Raw genomic sequence first — 15217 nt, 5'->3', positions numbered from 1 at the left:
AAAGTTCCTAAATGCTTACTCTGACTCTCGGTGTCCATCGCATCATAGACTGGCGCGTGTCACAAGCCACATTTGGAGTCACACCCTCCTGGTTTTCCTACAAGAAGGAAGAGCACAGAATGTAGACACAGGTCCTAGTGTGTGCCGGTCACATGACCTAGGACCCGGCACTCAAGTTGTATCCGATTCACGTCCTCCGTGTGTGTCATGGAATAATCTTCCTGGCTGGCCCACTTGCTTTAATAGGAGTTCTTTGAGATTTAATTAAGGTGATGAAAGTCCCTTGTAGAGAATCACCCATATTTAAATATTACATACCATTATTTGCTGCTTTGCTTTTAATTCAGGAAGGAAACCATTGCTTCCTTTCAGCGTTAAGAATTAAATGCCAGCTCCACTTTTTTAGCCAACCAGGGGTCCCCAGTTGCAGGAACACTCTGCCTTCTGTCTTCCCCAGGTGAGTAGCAGGGGGCGTCCCAGGGAAAGCACCAGGTGCCTGGTCCCCAAGGAGGCCTGATGTATGGGTGCAAAGACCAGTCACTTTCTGCAGGATTTCCTGCCCCGGGGAGGCAGAGTGGGGGTATCTGCCTCTGTTGTCGGCAGGAGAGGAGGCGGAACCCCAGCAGTGAGCAGTGTTCTGCACACACAGCGGGCCAACGAGGGGAAGAGCCGTCAGAGCAGCAGGTGCAAGGGCCCTTGTTCAAAGCAGGAAACCGGAAAGGAATAAGAATGGAAGAAAGAAGCCGTGGAGGAGGGGGGCTTGTATTCTTCTAACTCCAGGAAGCATTCAACCAAACGTTAAATACATGTGCTTTTCAGGCCATTGGTGGGGTTTGGAAACAAGTATGTGACGCGGTCACAAGGGCAACTAAGACTCAAAAGAGGAAACGTCCTGCGGACCCAGTTAAAGGCGAAGTGCCTCAACTGAACATGGGGAGCTGCTAGCTGTAGCCTTTCTAAGCGTTCACTTGCCAGGCTTGGGGGGAAACGGATGAGAATGTGTCTGTTCCCATTTTGGCCTGTTGAGTCTAACTTGATTACACATTCCGCAATGGTGCTGTATTTCATCATTACTTTAGGTGCTGAAGATGCTGGGTGCAATGGCTTGTTAAAAGTAAAACAAATTCAGTGTCCTCGGAATCTTCTGGAGTGATTTTGGAAACGAAACAGATTTATTAGGCAAATGAAATTACCATATTTTGAGAGTCATCAGGTGGCTGTTTCATCCTTTATTTGAAGTTAATGGAAATTCTTCACATCTAATTTTTTTGGTTAGTCATGGGCCTCATGAAAACTATTCATGAGGTCTCTTCTGTTTCACATTATTTGTGTGAGGATTGGGTTTCATATTTGAATAATGGATAATGGGTTCAATGAGAAGTAATGTTTGTGATTTGTCTCTAGGTAAGCCTTGTATTTAAATAGTCTGACAGTTCATTTGTATAAAAGATGCTCCAAGTATCAAACAAATGCAAGTAGAAAGGTAGTGTTAAGCTTTGTTGTTCTTTCACTCTCCGAGTCCTTGCAGAGCCAGGGGTTCAGCCTCGTTCATTAGAGCAACACTGTCCAGCAGAAGTAAAACATGAGCCATGATGTAACCAAAATTTTTCCAATAGCCACACTTCAAAGTGTAAAAAGAAATTAGTCTTTGTGAAATTAGTTTTAATAGTATATTTTAGCCTAACAAATCCAAAGTGTTACTTGACCACGTAATAAATTCCAGAATTATTAATAACATATTTTGCATCTTATTTTTCCCTGTTGGTTTCTCAAAATCTGGCCTGTAATTACCTTTAAGACACAATTCAGTTTGCACTGTTTCCTTGACTTTCATTCTCCAACACAGGTGCTGGCGACCTTTTTCTGTAACTGGCAAGATAGACAATATTTTAGGCTTTGCCTCTGTCACGTGAAAGCAGTCATAATGTGTGGCAGTGTTCCAATAAAACTTTACTTATAAAACAGGTGGCAGGCCGGATGTGGCTCCAAGGCTGTCCTTTGCCAACCCCTGCATTAACTGAATGTATTGTCTCATTTGAGTTTTAATCCTCAGAAGTTGATTTCTGTTTTGACTTACAGTCTGCTACCAGTATAACTATTGTGATGAATTTCATTCAGGAATATTGAGGGCAAATGTACCGGGAAACAAACTCCATTGTTAAATAATGAATACTTTGGAAGGGCAGGAATGTCCCACCCCGCCTCCTGAACTTGCACCTTGCAGAAGAGCAGCTTAGCTAGCAGTTCTGGTGCAAGCTCAGCCCTCACTCTGGCCTGGCTCTGACTCGGAGGAGCTGTGTGACCCCAGATAAGTTAATTGACCTCTCTGTGCCTCAGGTTATACCTCTGTCAAACAAGGATGATGTTGATCTCTACCTCAGAGTTGCTAAAATCAAATAAAAGGGAGCATTGTAAAGTTAGCACAGTGCATGGCACGTGGTCCTTGTACCTGTGAGCCTTCAACATTACTGCTGCTGCCACCGCTCGTGCTGTTACTACTAACAGTGTTAGTACTGCTGCTGCCGCCACCACCATAGATTCATGAACACAGTCTAATCTGGTCACCAGAACAGAAGCACATCAGCCACCAGGATCACAGCAGCTACTCACACAGCGTCACTTTGGACTAGAATTTGTGGGTAAGAAGAGGAGCTGCGGCGTTCTAGGGAGGCTTTGGCAGAACCTGCAGGGATTCTGATGTTAGGAGAAGTGGGTGCCGGCCGCTCTTCTGTCTTAGTAACTGCTGTGTGATGTGACTCAGATCACTCCCGTTCTTTGGACCTGTGAAAGATGAAGATGCTGGTGGCTGCCCTGCCCACCTCCCAGGGCGGGAGAGGTGAGCACACGACATGTGGAACGTACGGTGCCCTGCAGGTGTTCGCTGACGGCATTTCCTGAGTGGTTGCCTCTCTTCGCCTCACGTCACATGTTTCATTAGATCATCATGGGCTGATTTAATTCATAGGGTGGTTGTAAGGATTAAGAGACACTTGGAGAGTGCTTTAATTCATTGGTGGAAACATAGTCACTGTTGAGTGAGTAGGGAGCTGCTATGTTCATTATTAAATTACTTTGACACAGCCTTTTATCATAACCTATCCCTTTAGGGTTCTGACCATCATTTGGACTAGAAATATTAAGTGACCTTGTTACACAGTATGACAGATAAACTGCCAGCATTCCATGGTCTAATGCAGGAACATAATAGAAAATGGTCAGAATTAAATTGCTAGTTGGAGCCTTCTCATCCATAATCAGTTTGACTGATTAAAGTGTGGAACTGATATTGACACTTTGTAAGAGCTGGGAGCCCGGGGGTCTGTGGTGTAATCGTTTCATAGAACAAGAGCCTGTCTCACACATAGGGCATCTTGGGAATCACGTTTCCTTAGAGGCAGGGCTTATGCAGCTTCACCCTGGAGCGATCGCCTTCCTGTTCTCTGGGCTCCTGACTGTTGGCCATCAGAAGTACAGGACCGCATTCACCCTGAAACAAAGAGGATTCTTGGGGGGCCAGGGATGGAAGTGTTGACAGGAAGTGCTCTGGCGTGGGGGCGCCATTGTTCCGCTTTATTTCCTTTCATTCAGCAAAAGCTAAATAGAAAACAGCAAAGAGCAGAAACAACCTAAATGGTCCTCCGCAGGGAGCTGATTAAACGCATTCTGGTAATGACATACTGTGCGGCTGTGAAAAACACAGGCGATCCATGTGTCCTAACGGAGCTCTCCAGGATTACCTTGGGTGAACAGAGCAAAATGTCGAATGTTTTCATTTGCCTTTAAAAAAAAAAGTGTGTGTTTATCTATGTGCATGTGCATGTCAGTATACATGCACACCCAGTCCTGCATTTGTTTACACGTGCATAGAATACGATGACTGGAAGAAAACCCAGGAAACTGGCAAGAGTGGTTTTCTCCAGGAGAGCTGTTGGGTTTTCACTGAATATATTCTATTTCTGGTTTTAAAAACCCCACAACTTTTCCTGCGTTATTCTCTCGTTGAATGATAGCTTAATGGAGAAAACAAGACAACTTTTCTCTCCCACTGTCTTTTACATCTGTCCTCATTAAACTCTGTGCTGAAAAGTGCCTTCATTACATCTTGAGCTGAACTATTCCCCATAGAAGCACATTCCAGTTGTGTCATATAAGTAACTGAAAACACAGGTGGGTATTGATTGAGCTGTGTTTTGGGCTTGTTCTCTAGAAGCACATTTTGAGGACTCCTTGGACCTTGTGACTGGCATCCTTAAGAGTTGAGGTTAAACCAGCATCAGATTTGGGTTTTCCACCTGCTGTTTTCATGACGGTAAATCAACTCTAGTTGGATAGAATTAGTTTCATTAAGGTTTTCTTCCACCATCTGTTTATTCAATTGTTCTGTTCCCGTATAGATGTATAGCAGTTTCAGAATTGTTGATCCATATGCGGGGAAACAACTTTATCAACTACAAAACCATACTCATCACATGGGACTCCTTTTGCCTTTAAGTCTTAAGACTGAAGAGACTCCATGTCCAAAGCTACTTGAGTTGTAGGTTTCCCCCAAGTCCTTCAATGATGTTGTTTCACACATTTGTAACACATTCAGATTCTTTTGTGACCATCTGAGTTATTTCCTGGGATCCTCCAAGGTTCATTCTTTTGCTGTAAAATTTTGCAGATTTGGACAAATGTATCATGTCACGCACCCACTGGTACAGCATCAGGTGGAACAGTTTCACCAATCTGAAATTTCCCAGCACCTTACCTTTTCAGCCCTCCCCTGAGCTCCTAGCAACCTCTCATCTTTCTACCATCTCTATGGCTTTGCCTTACTCAGAATACCATGTAATTGGAATCACATACATAGTATATGTCTGTTTCAGAAAGTCTTCTTGCACTTAGCACTATGGATTCAAGATTCCTCCGAGTCTTTAGGGGGCTTGAGAGCTCTTTTTAAAAAAAAAAATCTGAATAATATTCCATTGAATGAATGTACTACAGTTTCTTTGTTTACCAACTGAAGGGCATCATGGTTGCTTCCAGCTTTGGATAATTATGAATAAAGGCTATGCTTTTGTGTGAGTATAAATATTCAACTTAATTGAGTAGGTACAGTCAGCCCTCCTTATCCAAGGGTTTCACATCTGGGAATCCAACCAACCTCAGATCAAAAATATTCAGGGGAAAAAATTTCCAGAAAGTTCCAAAAAGTGAAACATGAATTTGCCATGTGCTGACAACTATATGCATAACAGTTAACATTGTATCTATAGCTATCTACGTAGCATTTACATTGTATTGGGTATTGTAAGTAACCTAGAGATGATTTAAAGTATCCTGGAGGATGTGTGTAGGCTATATGCAAATACTGCACCATTTAATGTAAGAAACTTGAGAATCCATGGATTTTGGTATCCATGGGGTCCTGGAACCAATCTCCCATGGATACAAATGACTGTATCCAGGACCGTGGTTGCTGGTTGAAGTGTTAAGACTATGTCTAGCTTTGTAAGAAACTGTCTTCCAAATTGGCTGTATCACTTTGCATTCAGCCAGCTGTGAATTAGGGTTCCTGTTGCTCCGCATCCTTGCCAGCATTTGGTATTTTCAGTTTTCTGTATTTAATCATCCTCACAGGTGTGTGGTGGCATGTCACTGTTTACATCTGCAGTTTCCTAAGAGAACCGATGCTGTCTCTTTCCACATGCCTCTTAGCCATCCCTGTAGATTCTTTGATGATGTGTCTGCTCAGATCTTTTGTCTGTTTTAAAAATCAGGTGGTGTTTTTGTATTATTGAGTTTCGGGTGTGCTTGATGACAGTCTTCTTCCAGCTATGTCGTTTCCAAACATTTTCCCAGTGTGTTGCTTCATCTTTTCATTGTCTTAACGGTGTCTTTCACAGAGAAGTTAATTTTCATGAGATCCAACTTAGCCGTTTTTCCTTTCATGTGCTGTGTTTTTTATCTTGTTTCTAAGCCATGGCCAGAGAAGTCCATTGAAACAACTGTAAACAGAATCACACTTTTATTTACGCAGTACAGTCGGTTAATTGGGTACGTATCTGAGGTTGAAGTTCAGTGGTCGGCAGTTTAGTGAGAAATTCTTAAGATTCAGCTCCTGCCCTAACGAAATGTATACTCTAATGAGGAATTCACATGTATGGGTCTGATGGATATAAAAAAATACATGCCAAGAGGAAGAGCATGGTCAAGATCAGATGGTACCAGTTGGATGCATCTGGAACAATTTTACTGAGGAGGGAGTATTTGAGAGACCCCGACAAGATCCATGGAACTCAGCATTTAAAGACAGTGGGTGAGCATTTCAGGTGGAAAAGCTGGCTTCAGCTGAGAGGTAAGACAGGAAGTGGAGGTTTTAGTCAACAGCTGGACTTACCTCTAATTTGACTTAGATGTAGAGTACGTTGGAGGGGTGTATTGACTGGGAAGGTAGGTTGGAGCGTATTATGAGGGCCTCGAATGTGAAATGGAAGCCTTTGTCTTAATTTGGCGTATGTTGGGAGTCTGTGAACAGGGCTATGATATGGCGAACGCTGTGCCTTGGAAGGATTTCATGTGCACGTGTCTAACCATTATGTTCAGAGTTTTCCTTTCTTGTTGTTAGGGTTTGTGTGGATCTGAGGTGAGCACCGCAGTTTCCACCTGTAACAGAGCTTGGATTTCCTTGCTTTTTGATCCTGCTCAGCCGGGAGGGGAGTGGTTTGAAGGCTGTACTTGGTGAGTGAGAAATTTCCACATTCTTATGATCAGACCCCCAGGACAGACTGACAGCTTTGGCCAATCACATAACCACGTTGCTCCAGTTCCTCACCTGGGAGGGAGTTGCCTCTTCTGGGGAAATGTGTTTGTGCCTCTTTTCTCAAAATGTGAAACTTAGCAAGTAGCGACAACTGTGCCAAATGTTGACCAGCCTGGGAGTGAAATGACTGATGTAAGTACAAAGAACCTTTGTCGATCGTTTAATTGGCTTTTGTTTACTTCCCGTTTGAGGTCAGTAAAGGTCTGTTGCTGCTTTAGTAACCATGCTTTTGAAGACTGTTCAAAGCATCAGAAAACTGTCTGATACTTACTTAACTGCTTTTGAGAAGTTGATGCAGCAAAGACAGCAAATAAAGATTCAGAGTCCTCATGTCTTAATTTTTTCATTAATTGCTAAGAGGTCAGGACAGGAGTCCTGTCAGCATAGGGCCGCGAATGTTACGTTTTTAGTGTAACATGGTCGACTTTTGGTAAACTCATCTGTAATTTTTTACCACTTACATTTGATGAAGGGTTATCAAGCTGTTTAAAATTCGTTTGCTTGTTTGTGTTTAAAAGTTGAATTAGGGTAAAGGTATGTCCCATAATCATAATGCAAATACAGATATACCTAATATATCAGATTCTCTCTGTAATGCTAGTAGTTCTCCCGTTTCAAAATGTTTACTTGTCAAAATGAAGAATCATGTGATGGTTTTACCCAAAAGTGAACTGATTCTACATTTCTTAGGATCCTGGGTACTAATCCTCCATCATGGGGACTAGTCTCTCCATTGCAAGGCTAATATGTGTAAATAAAGTGTACAATATTTCACGAGGAGGTGGCTCAGGAGCCATTAAAAAATACAATGAGAAAAAGTAGGACTCTCACTTAAATTAATTTTCAAATGTTGTCCTTTGAGAAACAATCTACCAATGTTGGCGAGGGATAAACCTTAATAAGATACAAAGTTAAAAAAGAAAAGAACATAGGGCAGTAAGACCCTGTTGGTGTAATGCTCACCTCCCATGTCTTGTTCCTCCGAGCTCTGAGGACCTGTTCCGCCGGGCCCAGGGCTTGCTGCCACATTGCGTTCCAAGCAGATTGGACCCAAAGAGAGTCTGCCTTTGTCGAGTCAGAGCAAGGACTGGGTCTGCTCTGGTGTATCCCATACAGTTACCTCTGTGGTTGCTCAGTCTATGGAAGGCTCTTAATAAATGCTTTTGATTGATTAAAATAGTAAACAGTGTCTACTTTTACCTGATCTCCAAGACACTGGATTCCTATCAAGCGCTTAGTTTTTAGACTTTGAATAAATTGAACATCTCCTAAAAAGGGGAGAGAAGGACCTGTTCTGGAAATAAATTGTAGTCTGTGTTCAGAAGCAGCCGCAGGAATTACCAAGTTGGATTTGTTTTTCAAGCGAAAGCGGTTATCATTAACTGTTGTCACGTGTGGGCTCACTCCACGCTTGAAAATCAGTGTGTTCAGAGTGTGTCCCTCTGTCTGCTGTTGTGTGTTAGCTCTTGACAAGCGTCTGTCCTTGGCAGGTGGTACCCAGAGAGCAGGGAAGAGAGGCAGGTGGAGTTGCAACCATAAGTGAGTCCAGGAATATTTTAATTCTGTTCAGATACTGAGATGCAAAGTAACATTATTGTCAGCCTTTTATTATCTGTGTTAAAGGGACCAGTGACCAGAGATGGATTTGCTCAGAGTTTGCTATTTGATTTTCCAAAAGGTTTCCTCTGTTAACTAGTTATTTCCATGTATAGACAGTTGGCTGAGCTCAGTGTAGCAAACCAGTTTCTGCTCTCCAGTGGCGTGGCCCTTAGAATGGTGATTTTTATATCACCTGTATTTACACCAGGTCAGCACCTGACAGGTTGTCCCTAACCTCCACCCACTCTTAGTGTTAGAATCTTCAGAGAATGTCACCGTGTGCCCAGAAGACCCAGTGCTCCTGGAGATGCTACAATATAGGGCACATTCTCTGCCTGGATTCCATTGTAGTCTTTTTCCTAAAGAAGTTTCCAGCTCATCCCTTTGAGAATTACAGCCTCTGGAAATATGGCCCCGATTTTATAACATATGTGTAGGGAAATATGGTTCAGTGCATATGGGTTTGGTCCACATGCTAGCTTTTGGGAATGCAGAGCTCTTTGAGCTTTAATTGTTTGATTTAAGCCAATTTTAAAACTGGTTTGAACAGCTCATTTAGCCTTGCTCACTTCCAGCTTCCTCATCCTCAAAACGGAATAATATTACTCATCTAACCCACCCCATTGGGTTTCTGTGCTCAAGTGCTGTGTGAGTTGAAGGCTTGCTGTGGGTACCTTGCACCCCTAGACAGGAGGACCTGGTCCCTGCAAGGCTACCAAAAATCATTTGAAATTCTCTGTGTATAGTCAACAGTAGATCTTTGAGGGTAGAACAATAGAATTCTTCTTTTAGAAAAAATTATTGTTTTTAAGATTATATATCTTGTGGTTGTTACCTTAGACTAAAAATAATAGGTGCTCCTTATAGGAACTGAGACCTTTGTTGATTAACTATGAAGAATGATTCAAAAGTTAAGGCAAAATAAAATACCTGGTTAACAACACTTTTTTTGAGGAGGAGGGAGGTAATTAGGTTTACTTATTTATTTACTTTAATGGAGGTACTAGGACTTGTGCTATACTCTCCCCACCTTAACACTGACTATTGAGAATTAAGTTTAACTTTGAGCGTCCTGGCAGCCAAGGCAAAGGGGGAAATACAATGCACTTTCCTACTATGTGTTCTCTTTTAATCACTGTGTTTATTTTCTGTTTATTTTATCTTTCTTTAATCCCTTTTGGCACAAGGTACATAAGTAAGTTACAGTGAGTTACAGTAGTCATTTACAAATGTAGAGTCAGATAAATCATGTCATTTCTTCTAGAGAATAATTTTCTCCCTTCATATCAAATTTTAAAAAATTGATCTCATAGATGCATTTCAAGTGATAGTATGTAGCAGTGGATGATGACAGAGTGAAATAAGTCAGTTCTCGGCCAGCCCTACCTCCTTGTCTGGCTTGTTCTCCGCCCTCCGAATGACAAATAGAATGTGTGGTTCTCTTCAGAAGACTCCAAGGCGTGGAGATGTTCTCACCTTAGCAGTGGTGCTGGATTTCCCCAGTTTCACCATCACCCCTAATTTGGTTTCCAGTCCCTGTAGTGCTTAATATGTGTGTGACCTGCCATCAGAGAACAGGGAAGTTTCTTCTTCCCACAATCCTGGCTGGCCCCCACCGGACCCCACCAGCCTCTGGGCGGTAGATGGGATCCCCCCAACCCCCAGGCTCTTCTCAGGATCCTGGGTTGGTTTCTGTGAGATCTCCCAAATGCTGAAAAGCATGAGAACTTCACTGGCCCCCAGATAATGAACTCATTTTATTTTCTTTAATTAAATAAGCACAGGTTGAATGTGCCCTTGCCATGGACAGATGACCAGTTCCAAGTCCACTGTCACACTTCTAATTGTCTCCGTGCAACACTGATGACGTTACGGAGGGCTAGGTAGTGTTCGGGGTAAGCAGACTCATGAATGCATAAATGCATTTCTTTCTCTGCATTGTAAAGCACCTCCCCTGTCCTGTGTCTCTGTTTGTCAGCACCTCTGTTGCCCTTTATTTAGATTTTAAGCTGCAGGAGCGTAATTTAAGCTGCAAAAACCGTAATTGATTTTTGTGGTGGGCTTAGCGTGCTCTGTTGTCCATCATTTGTTTTGTCTAGGCATTCTAAAATCTTATTTTTTTCAAATCAGGGGGGAAAGTGCTTGTAATTTTTTGGTAGAATTACATTACCTGAAGCTAAATATATTTAATCCCATCTCTAGGTTGCAAACTTTCTCTTGCATCCATCCCTTTTTATCTGTTTTAAATGCCCCTGTGTCAGGCAGGTTTTTACAGTACTTTTCTTTTAAAGCTTTATTGACATAGAAATCACATACATACAGTTGACTCACTGAAAGTGTACAGTTCAGTGGTTTTTCGTATATTCACCGATATGTGCAACCATCACCACAGGCACTTAGAACATTTTCATTACCTCAAAAAGAAATGCCCTTACCTCTTGGCTCGCCACCCCTCTGTATCTGCGTCCCCTCCACCAGCCCTGGGCAGACACCCCTCTACTTCCTGTCCCTGTAGATTTCCTGTCCTGGACCTTTCATATGAGTGGAATCATGTAACGCGTGGTCTTTTGTAACTGGCTTCTTTCACTTAGTATAATGTTCTCAAGGCTCATCCATGTTGTAGCCTGTATCAGTGTTTCATTTTTTATGGCCAAATAATATGCCATTGTGTGGACATGTGGCATATTTTGTTGACCCACTCATCAGTTGATGGACATGTGGGTTGTTTCCACTTTAAAGTGCCCTTACAGTGGCGTCTCCCCTGGTCTCTGCTTCTCTTCCCCCCATTTCCACCCTATACCATGCAGAACTTCTAGAATCTATCCTGTGTCTGGTTTTTTGGGGTTGTTTTTTTTTGTAAAAATACTATTATTTAAATGTCTTCAAAGACATATAGCCATATAGAAATTTTTCACATTGTATATGTATGATTATTTCCTTCTTTTAATGGAGTCAAATTTCCCCCCGTTTTTCTTAGCTTTTTCTTCTTCCCACCCCTCGTAGCAGTGCCCCCCAACTCAAAGCAACCTGGCCTGTCTCCTCCTATCCTTTTCTGTGCAGGTGTATCTAGAGGTATATATTCATGGACGTGTACATAAACAGAGCAGGTGGGTTTTTTTGATGGGGTCATGTTTGATTTACAACAAGATTGTTATACATACTTTCCTGTGTCTTGTTTTTCTGCACCTTGCAAAAGGCTTGGGAGTTAACTGGTGCGTCTTTAATTTGGTCTTACTTTTTAATGACCATGTAACATTTTGTGATATGCATGATACCAAAATATACCCAGCTATTTCTCTTGTCCTGGTTCTAGTTTTGCTGCCGCTGACAAGGGAATCCTTCTTCAGCACAGCTCTGATCCCTGGCGGGGAGCTCTTGATCCAGTGGCATCAAACTTGAGTGTGGTGGCCACTGTCATCCTGGGTCCCTCCCTCCCACCTCTGTTCTGTCCCAGACTAACTACCAAACATGCCAGCTTCTTTTTTCTGACTCTTGGCTTTTGTACATGCTATGTTCTCTGTGTAGAATGTCCCTTCCCCTCCAGCAGAGAATAATAATTGTGAGAGTCCAAACTCTGGGTCAGACCTGGGTTCAAATTCACGTGCCACCCATACTGCCTCAGTACTTTTCTTTCCTCTGTGGTCCCAAGGAACATAATTTTGATTTTCAGCATGGTTTTATTTTAGGCTGTCTACTATAGAAGTGATGATGCTTGGCATACTTGTCGCCTTCCTGAATTTCAGGGTCCTTGGAAACAGAATCAGCCCTGTGAGGCTATGCATCTAAAGGGGTGGAGGGTATAAGGGAAATCTCTGTACCTTCCTCTCAATTTGCTGTGAACCAAAAACTGCTCTTTTGGAAAAAAAAAAAAACTGTGGAGACAGTAAAAATATGACCGGCTGCCAGGAGGTGGGGATAGGTGGAGATGAGTAAGCAGAGAATTTTTACGGCAGCATAACTGTATGATGCTTTGATGGTGGACACGCCATTACACATTCATCAGAACCCACAGAATGCACAGCACCAAGAGCGAACCCTAAAATCAGCTATGGCCTTTGGGTGATTATGACACGTCCGTGGAGCTCCATCAGTTGTCTGAATGTCCTCCTCTGGGGACGAGGGGGTTGAGTTCAGACAGAGAAGAATCCACCCCTCCCCACTTTTTTTTTTTTTGCCCTGGATGTGAATCACAAGATCTTGGCACCTAGTAGGTGTTCAATAATTTAAAATTCAGTAACTGGATAAAGACCAGACTCCTGAAACTTTAAGTGCCCCAGTTTATGGCTATTTCTTCCAAAATCCACCTATCTGTCAGCCATCAATATTTCACTGTTAGACACTGCAGGCAGTCTTTGAAGGGGGAGCTCCAGTTCTGGAAAACTGGTCACCGGTGGAGACTGGAGTGCATGAGGGAAATTTAAAAGGCCACATGCCTTTAAGTTGTGACCGGTCCAGCCTCTAGCTGTGTCATCTGTGAACATTAAATTCACCCAGAAGAAAAGGAAGTTGAAACTAAAAAGAGCCCCACCAATGGAAATACAGGACTCCTCCCCTCGTGATCGCCCTGTGCGTTGCCCAAGGCGACAATCTGCCTATAGATCCCCCTTCCCCTGGTTAAATTTCTGTGAAGGGGCAGAAACACAATCACAATGGGAGCCTAGAAAGAGTGGCCGCTCCTGGCGGCTCCCTCCCTCCCTCCCCTCCCCGGGCTGTATGAAATCCTACAACCACACCACACTAATTAGCCCGAGAATGGAAGGGGTTGCCATGGCGACCGAGCACTTTTTAAAGCACAGGAATGGTGTTCATTATTGTTCAGTGTCTTTAGCTGTGGCGAAAGGTCAGGGTGGCAGTTGCTTTCCATATGAATTTTGGCCTGAGAGCCAAACCGAAGGTGGAATGTTCCTCTGAGGGACTGGAGATGGTAAGTGCGGCCGAACTTTTTGGAGGGGGTGTCCCTTTCGTAATATTTTTTTAGGGTGTTTTAATAACCAGTGCCAAGCTAAGGAATTGTGCAAACTTTGTTAAATAGAGACTGGAAGAAAAGGAGCAGGGGAAAACAGCAGGGGTCAGGAACGGTGAAAGTTTGAGAGACTTGGAGAGGTTTTTTGCTTTATTTAAAAAGTCTTTGAGCATCAGATGATGAGACGTGAAATGCGTTGTTTCTCTGATTATGAATTTAACAACGTTAACTAAGTCTGATGCTTAATTCCCTATTTCTTTTATATTCGCTCTCTACTAGTCTTTTGTGGGTTGCTGTAGTTCAGATTATATTCCCAAATAAATCTAACAGTAGCATTTTAACCAAATACCTTCAGAACAGTTGCCTCTGTTTTTTTTTTTAATCCAAAGATTAGAAGAGTAACCAAGGCTAATTTTTCCATACTCTTCTGTTTTTCTTTCTTGTCCAAGGAGATTTGAAATAATCAAGACTAGAAACCAGTGAGCCACAATTCTTCGGCTATTTGCCTTAATTTATTGGCTAGATTCGGGGTAGAATACTGCTGAGCAGAGACAGTTTGACCACAGTGTTTCGTAGGAGAAATCAAATATGAGAGAAGTCGTCCTGCTGGAGATGGTGTTAGCTCTTCCATCAAACATTGTGAGGGAGATTTATAGAGTGTTCTTCAAATTCATCTTTTGCTTAAAGAAAAAAAAAGTGCAGAATAACATGGCTTTCAGCTTGTTTTTGTGTTAATGACTGTGTTTTTAAGGCTCTCAAATTTAAACTACGTTTTAAAAATGTACTTATGTCCTAGGGTGCTGTTTTTCAGTTGTTGTATACACAGTTGTGTAGGATGATAAAATACAAATTAACTAAAGAGAATGGGGTGTTCAGATTAAAAAAACACAGATCACTGCTCAAGAAGCCACAAGTGGGAAATGACCTACTTTGGGGCTTTACTCCGAAAAGACTATTGTCCTGTTAGTAATGCCAGTTTGTTTGGCAACTGAACAGAGAAAGAATACATTTCAGAATATTAAGTCTTGGTTTGATTTCCTCTGGCTTGCATTTATATATTCTGGGATTGATTTATTTCATGATCAGAGTAGAGCAAATTTCTGGAAATTGGGAAAATTAAAATTCTTTTTCATTTTTGTCTCTTTTCTCCACTTGCAAGCTCTCCTCCTCTCCCCACCCCCCCACCCCTAGCCCAGAACCCCTCCCCCAGCTCTCACTGGGTCACTGCATTCTTCAGCTAAAAAAATGCCTGGCAATTGAAGTTTAAAAAGTAAATAAGGTGATATTTGTATGACATTTCAGATTCTTTGGAAAACATAGCATTACAAGTGGTGGTTCATTTATGATATTTGTAAAATAGTCAGAAAGTTGAACCAGGCTGTTAATAGCAAGGAATTATTGGTGTCTTATAAGATATGATAATAGTGTTGTGGTTATATTAAAAAAATGATTCTGATATGTTTATGAATGAGATGGTGTGATATCTGGGACTTCTCTCAAAAAAATCCAGGGGCAGGAAGCAAGTGGGCTTGAGGATGGAGCAGGGTTGTTGCTGGTTGTTGAAGCCAGGCTGTGGGTACACAGGATGAGGTTGGTTTTCTATTCTGTATTTGTGTGTAGGTTCAAAACGTGTGTGTGTGTGAAACAGTGGTAAGGGTGTCCTGTTAACCTTGTCTTCTCACCTCTTGGTGTGTTTCAGATGCCCGACCAGTTTGACCAGGCGGTCGTGGTCAACCAGCTGCGGTACTCGGGGATGCTGGAGACGGTGAGAATCCGGAAAGCGGGGTATGCGGTCCGGAGACCCTTTCAGGATTTTTACAAAAGGCAAGATGGAGCTGCATAGGCCTTCT

The 15217-nt window shown here is 42.5% G+C and overlaps 1 protein-coding gene across 1 annotated transcript in view; it reads left to right on the top strand.

Annotated features, from left to right (window-relative positions):
* MYO10 (myosin X) overlaps nt 1-15217 on the top strand; it is a 192799-nt gene that overhangs the window by 141749 nt on the left and 35833 nt on the right. The window contains exon 20 of the mRNA XM_031443472.2: nt 15067-15191. Within this exon, the coding sequence (XP_031299332.2) occupies nt 15067-15191 (125 nt within the window). The remainder of the gene's footprint in view (nt 1-15066; nt 15192-15217) is intronic.

Source organism: Camelus dromedarius, chromosome 3 (assembly GCF_036321535.1).
Source record: "Camelus dromedarius isolate mCamDro1 chromosome 3, mCamDro1.pat, whole genome shotgun sequence".
Lineage (NCBI taxonomy): Eukaryota > Metazoa > Chordata > Mammalia > Artiodactyla > Camelidae > Camelus > Camelus dromedarius.
The sequence above is the reverse complement of the archived record's forward strand: the minus strand, read 5'-3'. Positions and strand labels throughout refer to the sequence as shown.